Here is a 19,284-nt window from a genome sequence, read left to right on the forward strand (position 1 = left end):
TTATGTAGAGGGACTATCGGCAAACCCGATATAAAAGGGCTGATAGCCTAGAAAAGGCTAATATCGGCTTGGCCGATTTTTGATTGATCTCTATACAAATATTAGGAACACCTTCCTAATATTGAGTTGCATCCCCTTTTTGCCCTGAAAACAGCCTCAAATTAGACTGGGCATGGACTCTACAAGGTGTCGAAAGCATTCCACTGGGATGCTGCCCCATGTTGACTCCAATGCTTCCCACAGTTGTGTGAAGTTGGCTGAAAGTCCTTTGGGTGGTGGACCATACCCGTTCAAAGGCACTTAAATATTTGGCTTGCCCATTCACCCTCAATGGGCCAGTCACGCAATCCATGTCTCAATTGTCTCAAGGCTTAAAAATCCTTCTTAAACGTGTCTCCTCCCCTTCATCTACACTGATTTAAGTGGATATAATAGGTGACATCAATAGGGGATAATAGATTTCACCTGGATTTACCTGGGTAGTATGTCATGGAAAGAGCCGGTGTTCCTAATGTTTTGTGCAGTCAGTGTACAACAATTGAAACAAAACAAAAACCTTTCAGTTATACAACTTATCAAGCTTTGGAAATACACAGAACAAAAATAAACGCAACATGTTAAGTGTTGGTTCCATGTTTCATGAGCTGAAATAAATACTCAGAAATGTTCCATTTCGCACAAAAATATTATTTCTCTAAAATGTTGTGCACAAATTTCTTTATATTTCTGTTGGTGAGAATTTCTCCTTTACCAAGATAATCCATCCACCTGAAAGGTGTAGCACATCAAGAAGCTAATTACACAGGTGCACCATGTGCTGGGGACAATAAAATGCCACTTTAAAATGTGCAGTTGTGTGACAACACAATGTCTGAAGTTGAGGGAGTGCGCAATTGGCATGCTGACTGCAGGAATGCCCAACAGAGCTGTTGCCCGAGTGGTTAATGTTCATTTCTCTACCATAAGCTGCATCCAATGTCGTTTTAGAGAATTTGGCAGTGCGTCCAACCGGCCTCACAACCACAGACCACGTGTAACCACGCCAGCCCAGGACTTCCACATCCGGCTTCTCATTCTGATTGGCTTGGCCTGGCTCCGCAGTGGGTGGGCCTATTCCCTCCCAGGCCCACCCATGGCTGCACCACTGCCCAGTCATGTGAAATCCATAGATTAGGGCCTATTGAAATTATTTCAATTGACTGCCTTCCTCATATGAACTGTAACTCAGTAAAGTCGTTGAAATTGTTGCATGTTGCGTTTCTATTTTTGTTCAGTACAAAATATGCAACCTTTTCTGAATAGTCATTCAAGTTTTTCCTCATTATAGTTTTGGTTTCTGTTGCATTTTCTGCAAACAGGGTTACTCAAATGTATAATCTCCCTTAAATCGCAGGCTGTACCAAGCAAATCATCTTCATTTATGGCATTGAAGCTACCTTTTTTAATTGCCAGAGGCAGTATCCTGCTTCTCAACTGCGCTCACAAGGATCTTTGATTTCTTGTTAACCGACAGGTGACATAGGGTTCTAGATCATAGGTGTTTTGGATCTGGTTATAAATTCTGAGCTTAGGTTTTAGCCATATATCAGTTGCCCATTTTGCTTTGTAGCTAAGGGTTAACTTGTGTTTGATCAAGTTGACATTGCATCATAACTTGTTTCTAAATATGCTTTGTAGATCAGCTTCCTTAAATATATCATTAAGTTCCTTTGTCCAATGGTAATTGTGTGTTTTAGTGGCACTGGCACCAGTGCCACCCAGGGAAAGAGTTAGTCTGGAGCCCTGTAGCCTGCCGGATGTTGCCCAGCAGGTGTGTGTGCCCCTATATGTATGAACAGCTTGGCATACTGGGTGCTGCCCTGTTGTGTGTGTGTGTGTGTGTGTGTGTGTGCCCACACTCACGTGCTCATACCTGTACAGGCGGGTCAGCGTGCTGAATATTATCCTGCAGGTGGCTCATGAGCATCAGGTCACGGGCTTGATACCAGCGCGAGTGAAGTGCGTGGTGGTAGATGTGGCACAGGATGGCACATGTGCGGATGCGGTCTGTGCGGTCCTTAGCGTAGATGAACTTGCACAGGCGGTCCATGATGAAGGCACTGTCCTCGCCTTCGCTCTCCTCCGCATCCTGCTCAGACTAGGGAGGAAATACAAAGAGAGCAGGGGGAGAGGGATAAAGTGACAATTCAATAGTAGGCGAGTATAGTGTTGCACAGTGTACCGGTACCACGAAATCAAAATGTCATGACACTTAAAACATTTAAAAATGCCGTAGTACCGTGTCATATAATAATAACCAACCTTTTCAGCCCTACCGATCTAAAGAACCTACAAGAACCTGCCTGTTATAAAATGTTTATAAAGTCAGCAACAGTTACTAGTCTCTTGTACGCACAAGTCCAATAATATCAATAATAATATCCACTTCACTTTTCAAGTGCCAACCACATATGGCAGCTGGAATCAGCCATCAGCAACCCCTACCAGCTTCTCTCCACCCACTCTTCCTTTTTTTATACCTTTATTTAACTAGGCAAGTCAGTTAAGAACAAATTCTTATTTTCAATGACGGCCTAGGAACAGTGGGTTAACTGCCTGTTCAGGGGCAGAACGACAGATTTGTACCTTGTCAGCTCGGGGATTCGAACTTGCAACCTTTCGGTTACTAGTCCAACGCTCTAACCACTAGGCTAGCTACCCTGCCGCATCTATTCCCCCGTCAGTTTAAATAATACACACTTCCGTTCAAAAGTTTGGGGTCACTTAAAAATGAGCTTTTCTTTCAAAAACAAGGACATTTTTTGTCAAATTGATCAGAAAGTGTAGACATTGTTAATGTTGTAAATTACTATTGTTGCTTGAAATGGATGATTTTTAAGGGAATATCAACATGGATGTAGAGGCTCATTATCAGCAACCATCACTCCTGTGTTCCAATGGCATGTTGTGTTAGCTAATCCAAGTTAATAATTTAAAAGGCTAATTCAATATTAGAAAACCCTTTTGCAATTATGTTAGTACAGCTGAAATGTTTTGCTCTGATTAAAGAAGCAATAAAACTGGTCTTCTTTAGGCTAGTTGAGTATCTGGAGCATCAGCATTTGTGGGTTCGATTAAAGGCTCAAAATGGCCAGAAACAAAGCACTTTCTTCTGAAACTCATCAGTCTATTCTTGTTCTGAGAAATGAAGGCTATTCCATAAGAGAAATTGCCAAGAAACTGAAGATCTCGTATAACACTGTGTACTACTCCCTTCACAGAACAGTACAAACTGGCTCTAACCAGAATAGAACGAGTGGGAGTAACAACATAGTTTAGGCAAATTTGATTTGTTTTTTTCTTTCCTCCCACCAAATCACAGGTAGGCCTTTGCAAATATGAGCAAATTAGCCATTCTATGCAGTATTCCATTTTTCCACTTAACAGTGTGGAGTTAAACTCAATGAGTTGTATTGAGTAGAAGTGTGAATTTCAGCGACAGGTTTTTGGAGAACGTTTAGAAAATGTGACCAAGCGTTCAGGGGACAGGACGAACAGGATGCTAGGCCACTTTTTTTTCTACCACTAGGATTTTTTAAAATTATGGCATCGTGATACTAGGCCTGGTATCGTAACGACACTAGGTGAGGACAAGGTTGGGTTATGACTAGGGGTGTGATGTTAAAACATTTAAAAGAAATTGGGATTTTTAATGTTCAGAAATTTGTGACTTCATGTCCTTTTATGATTCTTCGTTCAAACGTTTTACACAAATTCCTAGTAAGTATCCGCCACATTGCTTACATCTCTCCCATCCTGCAACTTAAAACAAGAAAGAGACCATGGAAATATAATTACTAAAACATACATTTCCATTCAAGTTCTATGATTGGTACACCGGCTACCATATTGAGTGTACACATAACCTGAAAGTAATTTTGTGTTCATGACGGGTCCATTTCCTTACCTTGGTCTCTCCCTGGAGGCCCAGGGCGCGGCGGTGAGCCTTGTAGTCAAACTTGTAGTAGGTGTGCATGATGCGCCGTAGGTAGACGCGGCACACCTCCTCCGTGCTGCCCTTGGTCTCCAGGTAGCCCAGCAGGCGGTCGATGATGCCGCACACACGCCCCTCGTCCTTCAAGTTGTCCACGTACTCTGGGGGAGGGAGAGAGAGTGAGTGATTAAATATCATTGTGTGAAATTTAAAGTTGGTGTGAAAAAGAGATCAGGGTATGGGTTTTCATAGGTAAAAAAAAAGTGATCCCAATAATGTGTGTTATGTACATGGTACAGGTTTTCATAGGAATTATATTGCTGTCTATTCCATTAATCCCGTTACTTCATATGCATCTATAGTGATTGAGTATCAATTCAGTTGGTCATTGACAGACGCACAAGTGACTTGGATAATGCGAAAATGCGAGTGTGGATCTAAAATAGCGAGAACACTATGAGAGGGCCTCACCTTGAGAGTGGGGGTCAGTGTTCTGCATGATCTTTGTGAACTCCTCGTCCATCCTCTCCACCAAGGTCAGAATGCAGCCGCGCACCCTGAATGGCTGAGGAATGGATAGAGAAACTGAATTTATTTGTACCATCTACTGCAAACTGCAGCCTATCACATGAAGTGTATTGCCATGCCTGTCTTCTTGCCAAAAGGACCACAATGGCAATAAGTAAAAGACTAATGTATTTGATAGGTGCTTGTTCTTGACTGTATATGTATTTATTTTTTAGAATGATATTAGAACTTAAATTTTCCTGTGGGGAACTACTCGTTTGGAGTAGTTCAAATAAATGAACCAATCAATCATTCATTCACTGAAAGAAACTCAATCAACCACTAAGAGTTTTATGTGAGAGAATTACCTGTGAGTCAATAATGGCCAGGTTCTCGCTGTCCTCGGTGATGTTCTCGCCGATAAAGATGTTGTTGTTGTTAAAGAGGATGTCCAGCAGCTCGTCAATGCAGTCCAGACACTTCTTCCACATATCAGCCTGGGAGAGGGGTGGGGCGGGACAGGAAAAATGGATGAGGAGATATTAGCGTGATTTGGTGTCACACTTGGGCCGGATACGGGAGAATCCAGGACGAAAACGCACATGAAATATATATATTTTTTTCCCTCCCCAAATGTGTTGTCATTTCATATTGAGGTAGCAGAATTAAGACCGCTCAGGCTCAATCCCTTCAGACTATGATGGACAGTCTATTCCGTTAGCATATAGCCACACATCTGTGGAGTGGGCAGATGGACGGTAAGAAAACAGGAAAGTTTTAGCATTTAGCAATTTAAGCATTTAACCATTTGGAATTTAGCAACTTAGCATTTAACGCCAGTGAGTCTGACCTTCATGAAGGCGGCCAGGTTAGGGTTGTAGTCGTACAGGGAGGCGATGATGTTAAACTTGATCTTGACCAGGATGCCCTCGCCCAGAATGTTCTCATTGGAGATGTTGGCCAGGGCGTGGAGAAGCTCGATCTGGGCAGCTCTGAACAAAGCATAGGTAGAGGAGGGAGGTAGAGAGAATAACGGGTAGGGACAGTGCTAAGTTAGTTTAGGGTCTTTTCAGGCTTTGGTGTCATATCGGCCAGAGCTTTTACTGAATGGCGTTTTTATCTGGTAGCAAAAGAAACCCCAAAACCATACCTGATGTCCCTTTGTAGACATGAAAGTGCTATATCTGTGAAAGGCAAAAACTTCGCATAGCCTTAGGTACAACCGATACCATATTGTTTACTTCAGCATGGTTTTCAGATCGACAAAGGGCCATCGACTAGGGGTACATTTTGGGACCGAGTATTTATGTCAATGTAGTCAAATGAGTCGTACCTGTCTGTTCCCTTCTTTCCACGGGCCTGCAGAATCTCGTTGAGTTTCTTTACAACAACTGTTGTGTTGATTTCTGTTCCCTTGGCAAACATCTTAAAGGGTGGGAAGCATGAGTTTTTACTCACTAAAGTAACAACACACTGTGGTCAAAGACTTAGTAACTTAGTTGAAGGCACGATCTGGTTAGCTATAAATACAAACAGTTGTATAAATACAAACATGTTTTTTTAAACATATTTATTCATTTATTTCTGTATAACCACAATTAACTATTTTCTCTGAATCTACTCTGCGTTAGATAGCTCAAGCTGGCTAATGTTAGCCACTAGCCATGCAGACAGGCTGCTGGCAGTGATGAGCTACAATTTACCAATCACGAGGTAGTGTGATGTAAACAGCCAATCAAATTCCCCACACTTGGGGGGGCGCATGATCCCTCTCACCTGCTTCATGCGGCTCTGACTTCTGCACCGGCAGGCTTGCCTCTGGTGCAAAAGGAAAGTGGAAAATAATTCCTGCCTGCTCTAATTGTTTAGTACCTCGTCTGTTCTTCGTTTTTGTCCTACAATTTATTTGGTCAACTTTTTGACGTGTTTTGAGTTTTTCAACCTTAGCTTAGTACTAGCGCCCTACAGTAGTTGACTGACTGTGCTGTTGTGATAACTTCAATCTGCCTGGAGCCTTCCTCAGATCAACGTTTTATTGTTGTCTCTTCCCCTCGTCCCCTGTGCCCAATGCCGACTCTGGATTATTGTCTCTGGAATCTACTTTAGATTTGCCTCACTATAGGATTAGCTGACTCTCCCCTCTGCCGGTGAAATGGCGTCTCCCTTTGAAATGTCTCTGTCCTTGGCCATTCTTTGGTAGCCAACTCAGCCGCATATCAGTCTCCACTCTCTGTACTTTATATCTGACGGCTTTTTTGTGTGTGTTCTTTGGGTTCCTGTGCTAGACCAGGTGGTGTTGTTTTTTGGCTTACTATTCAGTTATGTCGCCCGTGGTGGTTGGCTAGCTAGTCTAGTTAGCTGGCTAAAATAACAAACCGTAGCTGGCTGGCTAAGAACTGCATTCACTGGCAACATTGTTTGGTAACTGGTGAGATGGCGTCCAAAACCTTGGTTTACTTTAATGTAGCTGTAAGCTAGGTGTTTATAGCAACTGGCTGACCCATGCAGTGCTAACATAACGTTTGCAGGCTGGTTGGCTAGCAGCCTCAACAAATCAGCTTGCAACAATACATTCATAAAGTATTTGCTTGTAAGAGCTGAAAATGTAATTGAGTGCAAATGATTTGGTTGAATTTGAAGTTATTTCTGTTGGAGTTCACATTATAGGGAATAGGCTGGCTTGCCGGGTCCTCCATATTACATCAGACCCACAAAAACATTTTCTGGCATGAATACGGCATTCTGATAGGTTTTATGTAATAACACAACAAATTAAAAAGTGAGGTGAAACTTTGCATTGGGACTTTTGATGCATATACTAACCATATGTTAAATGTGGTTACGTTCATGCTACCTAACCTTTAAACTTCTCCTGTTGGGAAAAGCAATTAGCACTATCCACATTCACTGGCAGGTTTGGCTCTGTACTCAAAGCATTTCAGTGCAGTGCTGATCTAGGATCAGGTCAATACAATCTAAGAGGCAGAAATTATCCTAGATTAGCAGCACTTCTACTCTGAGACGCGTTATGACCATATAGGACCATTGGGTTGTGTTCATTTGGGGACTAGAGAGAAAATGCTTTAAAACGTTTTGCAATGAAAAACTAAAAATGTGTTTCTTATTAGTAAAGGTCAGGTGGTCCCTCTCCGTTTGTCAATTCTTACATTTGGTGGTTAATGAACACAAACTATACATACAGATAAGTGGAGTGCCATAACTTGATTACCCACCTTAACGAGGGGCACTCCTCCCTTCACCTTCTCCCATTCTCCTTCGTCCTCCTCTTGGGCCTCTTCCTCTGCCTCTTCCTCCACGCGCTCCTTCCGCTTGTGTCTCTTCTTCCTATCCTCCTTTTTCTTCTCACTGGTGTGTCGCTCGACCTCACTACCAGACCTGGCAAGACAGAATGAGGTGTTGTGAATAAATTTTGGTCAGTGTGTAAAACTGATCTGATGTCAGAGACGAGTCTCTAAAGCAGGGGGTAGGCAACTACATTCAGTGGTCAGACAATTTTTTCATGCGCAGCAGGTTGCAGGGCCGGGACATTATTATATATTTTTTTTATTAACTAAGAAAACATTGAGGGGCTCGAAAAAAATCGCTTTGGGGCCAAATGTTTCTCGCAGGCTGTCTGTTGCCAAGCACTGCTCTAGAGTATCGTTTAACATACAGAGTGAGATATAGTGAATGAAAGTCAGTGGCAGGATGTTTAGACTTCGAGGAATGTTCGGTAACCGAGGCAGTGGTATTGACTCTAGACTCAATCCACAATAATTCCATCCTAACACACAAGGTACAAAGGACAGGGACTGACTTCTTGAGGAAGATTTTGGCAATGGCGTTATTGCCCTCTTCGTCTTCACTACCACTGCCGCTTTCCGCTGTGTCTGAGTCCCAGTCTTCGTCATCCACGTCACTGCTGCTGGAAGACTCCTCATCCTGTTGAAGACATATACTGTTATTACATACACGAGTTAGATTAAAGCCCCCATGCAGTCTTAATGTCATTTTTAAATCATCCCTGTATATCTAATCAATCACTATTAATTTATTGAAAACAACACCAATATATTTGCAATAATTGATTTCCCTGAACCTCCTTGGGCCACTGAAATCTTCAGTCAGATTGATACAAATTTGAAGAGATTTACATATACAGGCCTGATTGGCTAATATAATAATCTAAAGCCCAACCCCTTACCCCTTCAAAAAAGGCACATGGTATTCAACCTGTCAGTTGGAGTTGGACCCAGAAAGCCACGAACTTCCACAAGCATGTAGGATTCATTTTGTCATCAAAACTAAAAAAGGCATCTATCATGCATCTTAATTTGCAGTATCATTGTTGTACTGTTTTCAATAGGTCGTCAGAAGATGCAGTGGGTCGCCAGAAGACGAAGGACCAGGATCGTAGACAAGGTTATAAAGAAAGTCTAAATCATAGCATGCAAGTATCTTTTCCAGTTATTGTTTTAGATGTGCTCAAGCTCTGGAAGGTGTCCCTGTGAGAGGAAAGATCATGGAGAAAGCAAGAGGGTGTTAGCTAAACATAATCAGATAGGTCTAAAATGTAGAGCAGCAGCATAGTTGTCCTCGATGGTATGAAGTACAAAAGTAGTGTCACGTTTCTTCAAAATCGAACCCAGAAGCAGACCAGGACAAGGAGAGTAGGAAGAAGGTGAGTATTTATTTACAAGTGAATGTGAATGGGTAGATATATCCAGGTGGCGTAGCGGGTAGCGGTGGTGAGTTGATGGGAGTAAATAGGTGGATCCAATGGGGAAGCGGAATCCTCCGACGACCAGGCGGGAATGGGGTAAATGATCCGGGTGAGTAACTGAAGACAGAACAAACGGAGGTAAGTTCAAGGCAAGCAATACGTAACAAACAACAAAACAAATTCTATCCAACTTGAGGCTGATACTCTGGCACAACATACTGTTCATGGCTAACGATCCGGCAGGGAATGGATGTCAGGTCCGGGCTTATGAAGAGGAGAGATGATGATCAGGACCAGGTGTGCAGATAGCTGATGGGATACAGGTGTGGGTAATCAGAAACCCCAACTGGCTACATTGCCCGGCAACCAGACAGGGTGCGTTCCAGGACGCCGGAAAAAACTCTCCAGGACAGAACATAGGCAAAAAACAGACTCAGGAAACGGGATTCGTGACAGTACCCCCCCCTCCGACGAACGCCACCGGGCGGACTACCCGGAGCGCCAGGGTGGAGGCGGTAAAAGTCACGAAGCAGGTCATCGTCAAGGTTCTGACGCCGAGGAATCCAACTCCTCTCCTCAGGACCATATCCTACCCAATCCACTAAATACTGGAACCCTCGACCCCGCCGTCTGGAGTCAATGATGCGGCGCACTGTGTAGACAGGACCACCTCCGATCATCCGAGGAGGACGAGGAGGAGGGGGTAACAGAGGACTGAGGTGAACCGGCTTGAGGCAGGAGACATGAAAGGTGGGGTGTACTCGAAGCGTTGCCGGCAATTTGAGTCGGACCACAACAGGGTTAATGATTCTCTCCACCACGAACGGACCAATGAACTTTGGTGACAGTTTCCTCGACTCAGTCCGTAGAGGAAGATCCCGTGTAGCCAACCACACCTTATCCCGCTCTCCCCTCCATTTGGCAATCTGACCATTTTTCGATACAGGTGCGGGTAATCAGAAACCCCAACTGGCTACATTTCCCGGCAACCAGACAGGGTGCGTTCCAGGACGCCGGAAAAAACTCTCCAGGACAGAACATAGGCAAAAAACAGACTCAGGAAACGGGATTCGTGACAAGTAGTGGTTTTATTTACATTGTCCTCACCAGCATGCTCAAACACTGACATTATTATAACCTCATCCCATGACAGGAAAGGCGGAAGAGTTAGAATTGCAAACACACAATTACACGTAGCTTCTCAACAACAACTTGTTTGGCAGAATCTGTTGTGATTTGTGATGGTTGGGTGAAAATCTACCGGAGAATAGATCTCCAGGAGGATGGTTGTTGACCACTGCCCCTACACACACTACAAATGTGTTTTCAAGTAGTCATACAGTCAATCGCAGATAGACCCATAGCCCCTACCCATTGACAATTCCTACTAAAAATCGGTTATAGGTCATGGTTCAACTACTACGCTCTCTGAAAAAAGTAATATAGAACTGGCCCCCATAGCAGAACAAGCGTGGGTCTATATTAGCGATGTTAACGATTAACTGTTGACCGGTTAGCGGCCCAAAAAATACATTTGACCGCTCATGCTTATCGGACAATGGGTGAATTAGCAAAATGGAGTGGAATTCAATTGGTGCGTGTATATTCGTTAGTTCGTCATACAGCTCATTTATCAAACACACACAGGATATGCTACAGAGACTAGTAGGCTATGAGCAGAACGATATCACCTGTTGGACAACGCAGCTCTCAAACAGCTGGATGCTGCTGGAGTGAAACGTGTTCTTATAAGCACAGTCATTGCGCAACAATTCTAAATGCAATCGCATGTTAAAAACATAGTTTTGATTGCCACAATTAACAAGAGGAGGATATCAGCTTGATATTGCTACTATTTTTATTAATTGAAGCCAGTCATCCATTTGAGTGCATGGGCAATACAATAGGCAAGGCTACGAGCGCATCGCCCACCACCTAATCTTTAGACTCCCCCTCTTTCTACGTTGGAGATTTTCAGCTCTGTCACATATGGAACCACATGCATCAGGTGCGCTATTTAGAATGGTATTTTCCCGGGAATGACATTTTGGAAAATATTTGAAATTCTGTTTTATATTGGTTGCTTCATTAGAGAAGTATGTTCAATAACATAGCATTTTGGGGGGGCTGTGAGAGGATTGGCTTGCTACTGTTGCATGTTTCAATGTCAGTTCCTTGTATGCACGCATCATATTTTCTGTTGGTCACGTTTAGGGCTTTTTAAAATTGAACCTTTATTTAACTAGGCAAGTCAGTTAGTTATGAACAAATTATTTTTTACAATGACGGCCTACCAAAAGGCCTCCTGCGAGTACCGGGAGGGCTGTGGCGGTCACGAAATTTTGTCAGCCGGTGATTGTCAAGCAAATAAACTGTCGGTGTCACGGTAATTGACCGTTAATTAGCAAACACGTTAATTTAGCATCTCCTGGCTTCCATACATAGCCTACAAGCCACTGATGCAGACTTCGAACATCTACATTTTAATAATCCATGTAAAATAGCCTACACCTTCACAATAAATCTATTAATTTAGACAGGTCTAAAGAAGCATGATATGAAGAAAATATAGTCTATTACAGAAGAACAATAGCCAAATGACTGTGAGCTACACTAGTTCATTTAGCAGACAAGATTTGCTTAGAATTCCGTGGCATTATTTTATAATATGAAGAATACAATTGAACAAAGCTGGATAAAATAGAAAGGATATTCTCAAACGATTTGAGGGCGTGTGCAGATGAGGCTAACCTGTGTTGAGCGGTTAACAAAGAAATAGGTAGTACTATATGCTTCATTTTGATTTATTGATGTATAGAACAGTGTTCTACAAACGTTGGGCTATATGTGATTTTTAATACATTGTAAGGCTGCATGATGCGACTCTCACAATTTGAAAAAAGTTGCTTGAAAGGCATGAGCTCTGCTTTGTTTTTTTGCGCAGGCTGTACACACGCCAATAGTCTCTCATTCACAATTTGACAAGCACTTGAAAATGCCTCAAATTGTGTGGCCGTTGTGCCCTTGGCCTGGAGTGCTGTGTTATGCCCTTTTTCCTGAGCGCTGCATGCTCCGAAGCACCTCTCACTCACATGGCTTTCCATCAAGTGTTTGGGTCTTTCTCACGGGCTACAAGTGAAGACAGACACTTCGGGGACGAAACAGCGCACGTCCTTATCTAATTCTGAGGGGCATTCTGAAGATATTGGAAGAATTGCGCACATTTACTTTTGGTCAGCCAACAAGATTAGTAGGCCTAACGAACAGCAAAAGCACTAGCCTATGTCAATCTACTATCCCCCATAGTACAAAAGTTGACCTATTCTATGCGATAAATAAATATTCCAAAGTCTGGGACAGTTGTGGGATGTGAAAGATCCCACATTAATACAACCACTAGCATCAAAAAAAATTTTTTTTTTACACAATGTGGCTGACGCAACAGATCAGAACGTTCAGCTTTAAATATTGATAAACTATTAGTCAATTTCTTCACATTATAAAAGCAGCAATGTGCACATGGCAGTAGGCTATAAACACGAATGTTCCATTAGCAGAAAACACCATTATCAAAAGTGACAGTAAATGCAACTATGCATGTAATGCTTTTATTATAAAAAGGTGTAATGCTTTTATTATAAAGGTTTTTATGGTGAAAAATACCTTCCCCAAACTTGAAACTCACAAGCTGCTTATGTTTGCCAGTTAGGCGCTACACCCCTTCTAAAGTGGATTAACGTGCTTACATTTAAGAAGTTGTTTGGCCACTTTAGTTTACGATACAAACCTTATTAAAACATAGGCCTATGAGCTAGGCTACATGAGGTGTGCGACTATGATTCAAAAAAGGCGTTGTTTCTGGCCTTATGTCGGGCATCATTCACTACAATAATGGCGCCAGAGAGGATGGCTGCCATTTTATGGGCTCTTAACCAACCGTGCTATTTTGTTTGTTTTTCGCATCGGTTTTAACTTATTTTGTACATAATGTTACTGCTTCTGTCTCTTATGACAGAAAATAGCTTCTGGACATCAGAACAGCGATTACTCACCTTGAATTGGACTAATCATTTTTCTTTAATGAGTTGGACGAGACGGATTTCCTCCAAACACCCTAACAGGCCCTCATCCCTGTAATTTGCAGGAGAAAGAGACAGAGGTTTTGTGGAAGGAGATTAGGTTGCCTTGTGAGGATCAGGCGAAGAGTACTATTGGGCAACGTACATTCGCTGGATGATAAAACGGACAAACTAAAAGCATATATATCCTACCAATAGGACATTAAAAAATAATATCTTATGCTTCACAGAGTCGTGGCTGAACGATGACATGAATAACATACAGCTGGCGGGTTATACACTGTACCGGCAGGACAGAAAAGCAGCCTCTGGTAAGGCAAGGGGTGGCAGTCTATTTATGTTTGTAAACAACAGCTGGAGCACGATATCAAAGGAAGTCTCAAGGTTTTGCTCGCCTGAGGTAGAGTATCTCATGATAAGCTGTAGACCACACTGTCTACCTAGAGAGTTTATCTGTATTTTTCGTAGCTGTCCATTTACCACCACAAACTGATGCTGGCACTAAGACCGCTCTCAATGAGCTGTATACGACCATAAGTAAACAGGAAAACGCTCATCCAGAGGCTGCGCTCCTAGCGGCCGGGGACTTTAATGCAGAGAAACTTAAATCAGTTTTAGCTCATTTTTACCAGTATGTTAAATGAGCAACCAGAGGGGGAAAAAAATCAAGAGCATCTTTACTCCATACACAGAGACACGAACAATGCTCTCCCCTCCATTTGGCAATCTGACAATTTTTCGATCCTCCCGATTCCTGCTTACAAGCAAAAATTAAAGCAGGAAGCACCAGTGACTCGGTCTGTAAAAAAAGTGGTCAGATGAAGCAGATGCTAAACTATAGGACTGCTTTGCTAGCACAGACTGGAATATGTTCCATGATTCTTACGATGCCAATGAGGACTACACCACATCAGTCACTGGCTTCATCAATAAGTGCATCAATGACGTCAGCCCCACAGTGACTGTACGTACATACTCCAACCAGCTCCGACGCTCGGCAAATGTGGCAGGGCTTGCAAACTATTAGACTACAAAGGGAAGCTCATCCGAGAGCTGCTAAGTTACACAAGTCAACCAGACGAGCTAAATCACTTCTTTGCTCCCTGCGAGGCAAGTAACACTGAAACATGCATGAGAGCATCAGCTGTTACGGACGACTGTGTGATCGCGCTCTCCGCAGCCGATGTGAGTAAGACCGTAAAACAGGTCAACATTCACAAGCCCTGCGGCCTTGTGAATGCCAGACAGATTACCAGGACGTGTACCCCGAGCATGCGCTGACCAACTGGCAAGTGTCTTCACTGACAATTTCAACAACTCCCTGTCTGTTATACCAACATGTTTCAAGCAGACCACCATAGTCCCTGCGCCCAAGAACACTAAGGTAACATGACTAAATGACTACTGACCCATAGCTCTCACGTCTGTAGCCATAAAGTACTTTGAAAGGCTGGCTCACATCAACACCATTATCCCAGAAACCCTAGACCCACTCAAATTTGCATACCGCCCTAACAGATCCACAGATGATGCAATCTCTATTGCACTCCACACTGCCCTTTAACATCTGGACAAAAGGAACACCAGTCATTGACTCAGCGAAGGACCTCCCGGGTAGCGCAGTGGTTAAGGGCCATTGCTGTGCCATCAGAGTCCCTGGGTTCGCGCCCAGGCTCTGTCGTAACCGGCCGCGACCGGGAGGTCCGTGGGGCGACGCACAATTGGCCTAGCGTCGTCCGGGTTAGGGAGGGATTGGTCGGTAGGGATCTCCTTGTCTCATCGCGCACCAGCGACTCCTGTGGCGGGCCGGGCGCAGTGCGCGCTAGCCAAGGTTGCCAGCTGCACGGTGTAGCCTCCGACACATTGGTGCGGCTGGCTTCCGGGTTGGATGCGCGCTGTGTTAAGAAGCAGTACGGCTGGTTGGGTTGTGTATCGGAGGACGCATGACATTCAGCCTTCGTCTCTCCCGAGCCCGTACGGGAGTTGTAGCAATGAGACAAGATAGTAGCTCCTACAACAATTGGATACCACGAAATTGGGGAGAAAAAGGGGTAAAATTCAACAAAAAAAAAGACTATAGACTATAGCGTTCAACACCATAGTGCCCTCAAAGCTCATCACTAAGCTAAGGACCCTGGGAATAAACAGGATCCTGGACTGTCCTGACGGGCCGCCCCAACGTGGTAAGGGTTGGAAACACATCCGCCACGCTGATCCTCAACACAGGGGTGCCTCAGGGGTGTGTGCTCAGTCCCCTCCTGTACTCCTTGTTCACTCATGACTGCACAGCCAGACACGACTCCAACACAATCATTATGTTTGCCAATGACAACAGTCAAAAGAAAGGTTGCAAGTTCATATCCCCGAACTGACAAGGTACAAATCTGTCGTTCTGCCCCTGAACAAGGCAGTTAACCCACTGTTCCTAGGCCGTCATTGAAAATAAGAATTTGTTCTTAACTGACTTGCCTAGTTAAATAAAGGTTAAAACAAATATTTAAAAAATGAAAAGATTTGGCAGGGGTCCTCAGATCCTCAAAAAAGCTTCTGCTGCTCCATCGAGAGCATCCTGACTGGTTGCATCACTCCCTGGTATGGCAACTGCTCGGCCTCCGACCGCAAGGCACCACAGAGGGTAGTGCGTACAGCCCAGTACATCACAGGAGCCAAGCTTCCTGCCATCCAGAACCAGCCACCCTAGTCATAGACTGTTCTCTCTGCTACTGCACAGCAAGCGGTACTGGAGCGCCAAGCCTAGGTACAAGAGGCTTCTAAAATAGTTTCCACAAGCCAGTAAGACTCCTGAACATCTAATCAAATGGCTACCCAGACTATTTGCATTGCCCCCCCCCCCCCCTCTTTTATGCTGCTACTCTGTTATCATCTATGCATAGTCACTTTAATAACTCTACCTACATTGTTGGTTAAGCATTTCACTCTAAGGTGTTGTATTCGGCACCTCAAATTCTATAATTGGCTAATATTGTCACCCGACTACTCTTTATTTAATCTCGTCTTTACACATACTAAATAATGTGTGACATTTGTTTTGATTTAGAATGGACCATTATCATGCATCTGTCCCGAAACATGGGCAGCGGGGGAAAAATACATGTCATCTATGCACTTACATAGCGACTGGATGATGCTTTTCCCGTGGTACATGTTCATGCCAACCATGTAGGCTATACTCCTGTTGTAAAGATAAGCAATGAGCTTAATATTAGAAAAGTTGATAAATAAATAGTAGGCCTAGCCTATAGATTGCTGATGGGATCTTCTTTTTAATAGAGGCCACCACTCTTGCGCAATTGCATCGCCTATACTGCTCTACCAAGCAAAAAGGCAGTAACTGCTCATAACGTTGGATTGAGAAAAATGGCTTTCATTTACATTGGTTTCACAGTAACTTTATGCTGTTACTTTTAACATGACCCCCATTTTCTCCAAAACACAGAGGTAGGATACTTGTCCACCTGATTAAGCATGTTTTTATTGTAGAAAAGAATTACAACTCATTTTCAACCAAATTAGCAGTTACTGCCTTTTTGCTTGATCGGCAGTATAAAAATGTTACGCAACACGCGCTCATGGACTTTCATGAATTGTTTTGATTTTCGATTACATTTGTATTGATTTCAGAGCGATTAGAGGGACAATAGAGTGGTGCAGTTTGGTAGGCTACTATTGACCATCAGCAGTATCAGAGCTGGGGGAAGTCTAATTACTGTGACTAAATGGTCGCATGGATTTTTCAAATTTTATTTAACTAGGCAAATTGTTAGTTACAATGACAGCCTACCCCGGCAAAACCCTAACCCGGATGACGCTGGGCCAATTGTGCGCCGCCCTATGGGACTCCCAATCACAGCCAGTTGTGATACAACCTGGAATCGAGCAATTAGGCTACCCTGAGTAAGCCACTAGGCTACCCTGAGTAAGTTAACTGTGCACTACAACAGAGCCACTGAGCGCGTCCTCCATCTTACCGCTGCTCCCTTCAGGAACTTGCTGCTGTCCGGCGGAAGTGCCTCGGTGGCCGGTTTCTTCTTCAGGAAGCTCTTGGCGTCTCCCGGCTCGTCATCACTATCTGACGACACCCCTACAGACATCAAGGAAGATGGGTGATTCTAAAAGAAACAGCAGTTAAAACAGTGGCTAGTCCATAGAATGAATGCATCAATGTCATCCTGAGATTGTAATGGTGGAGAGTCAATCCCAAAAGACTCTAAAAATGGGACCCGATGCGTCTCTGCTTGGCACTTGGCACTAAAGAGATTGATTGGGGGTAAGTCCCTGCAATAGAATAGCCTCCTGTCCAGGGGGTATACTTGTACATCAAGCTGCCTCTATATCGAAACAGGAGGGAGGCTCCTGCCCTATTGGCTCTAATGGCTTGGCAAGGCTAGCACCCAAATTTGAGCTAGCACCCAAATTACCTAAGCAGACGTTTGAGTCTTTCATTAATGGCATTTACTGTAGACATAGATCGAGGTGTAATGAAAAGGCATGGTAAGAAACTCACCCGATTCAACCTCATCCTTCTCATCCTCCTCATCCGCAGAGACCATTGGGTTCTGAAAGAGAGAGAAAATATTGCTATTATACCACGAAGCCATTAGTAGGAACTAAGCATCTCACACTGGCTCAGAGTGTCTTGGGAAAGATGCATTAAGCCGAAAATACACGGGGGACGTATTACAACGAAGTGAATTCTGATTTACATGAGTCAACACTTTGTAGAAGTGGCTAGACAAATTAATTACTTAAAAATCATACAATGTGATTTTCTGGATTTTTGTTTTGTATTCCGTCTCTCACAGTTGAAGTGTACCTATGATAAAAATGACAGACCTCTACATGCTTTGTAAGTAGGAAAACCTGCAAAATCGGCAGTGTATCAAATACTTGTTCTCCACACTGTATATGACATATATTCTCATTACCTCGAATTCACAGGTGTCCAGCTCAATAAAACTGGGTGTACCTGGAACTACCACTCTCGTTGTCGGAGAGTCAGAATGCATTCGGCATCATGGCTGCAAGGATGAGGATTCTTGGATGCAGACTCAGTTCTGTGTGCACTGTGAACCAGTAGAGTTTATTTATCTTGTTAATAAAATGAAACCAGATTCTGGGATGGCTCAGAGTGGAGTAAATTAGATTAGACTGTACTACTACACAAGTAGAAGAAAATCTGTGGCACACAGCTCTTCTGTATGTTGTCAGCACTTGATGTTCAAATATAATGCATTGAAACACCTTGAAGAAATGCCAACCAAGCTTTTTCAGCACACAAATAAACCTTTATTCTTGCTTCTGAAAGTAAACCACAATACAAAAAGTGTCTGCTGAGAACAGACATGTAAAAGTGTCTATGGAATAAAATGTGTCAGAATAGTTCAATATTCCTGAATATAAATATCTCTGAACAATAGTACAACAGTGTCTTATTAACAGACCTGTAGATAAAAGAAAGTGTCTATGGGAAAAAAATGAACGTTTCTAGTGTCTGACTGTTTGAAATTCCTTGCTCAAGGAACCTTACAGATGACAGCTTTGCACACTCTTGTCAGTTAAGGCAAAGGGTGGCTACTTTGAAGAATCTCAAATATAAAATATTTGTTTAACATGTTTTTGGTTACTACATGATTCCATGTGTGTTACTTCATAGCACTATTATTCTACAATGTAGACAATAGTAAAACCAGACTGGAAGTGTTCAGAGACTTTTTCCTATTTTTTCAGTTTAGCATTTTGCCTCCAGCACCTCCACTTATCGGTTTTGGGTGTGTGGTAGATTCTGCCTATTATCTACAATTACACAGGTAGCAATGCACAAACAGTCTAATCTGACAATTTATTAGATTTGATATTCCAAACATATTGCTCACTATTTGTCTGTTTCAGAGACAAGAAAGAGAATGAGAAAATTAGTTTTGATCAGCCATGGAAATAAAAGTTCTGAAAACGTGATGGCTGACTATTTAAGAAGACGGAGA

The 19,284-nt window shown here is 43.1% G+C and overlaps 1 protein-coding gene across 27 annotated transcripts in view; it reads right to left on the bottom strand.

Moving 5' to 3' along the window:
- LOC110491786 (eukaryotic translation initiation factor 3 subunit C) overlaps positions 1-19,284 on the bottom strand; it is a 72,247-nt gene that overhangs the window by 40,399 nt on the left and 12,564 nt on the right. For 10 of the 27 annotated variants that reach the window (XM_021565542.3, XM_090202511.1, XM_090202510.1 and 7 more), the window contains 10 exons: positions 17,808-17,859; positions 17,272-17,384; positions 8,298-8,422; positions 7,714-7,876; positions 5,814-5,905; positions 5,331-5,472; positions 4,849-4,977; positions 4,445-4,538; positions 3,947-4,134; positions 1,913-2,137 (listed from right to left, as the gene is read on the bottom strand). In XM_021565542.3, coding sequence (XP_021421217.3) covers positions 1,913-2,137; positions 3,947-4,134; positions 4,445-4,538; positions 4,849-4,977; positions 5,331-5,472; positions 5,814-5,905; positions 7,714-7,876; positions 8,298-8,422; positions 17,272-17,384; positions 17,808-17,859 — 1,323 coding nt within the window. Of the gene's footprint in view, positions 1-1,902; positions 2,138-3,946; positions 4,135-4,444; positions 4,539-4,848; positions 4,978-5,330; positions 5,473-5,813; positions 5,906-7,713; positions 7,877-8,297; positions 8,423-9,177; positions 10,321-13,255; positions 13,336-17,271; positions 17,413-17,807; positions 17,860-18,228; positions 18,367-19,284 lie in introns of those variants that run through there. The other 17 variants (XM_090202525.1, XM_090202523.1, XM_090202524.1 and 14 more) reach the window with 10 other exon arrangements.

This window comes from Oncorhynchus mykiss, chromosome 16 (assembly GCF_057628025.1).
Source record: "Oncorhynchus mykiss isolate SJ-2025 chromosome 16, ASM5762802v1, whole genome shotgun sequence".
Lineage (NCBI taxonomy): Eukaryota > Metazoa > Chordata > Actinopteri > Salmoniformes > Salmonidae > Oncorhynchus > Oncorhynchus mykiss.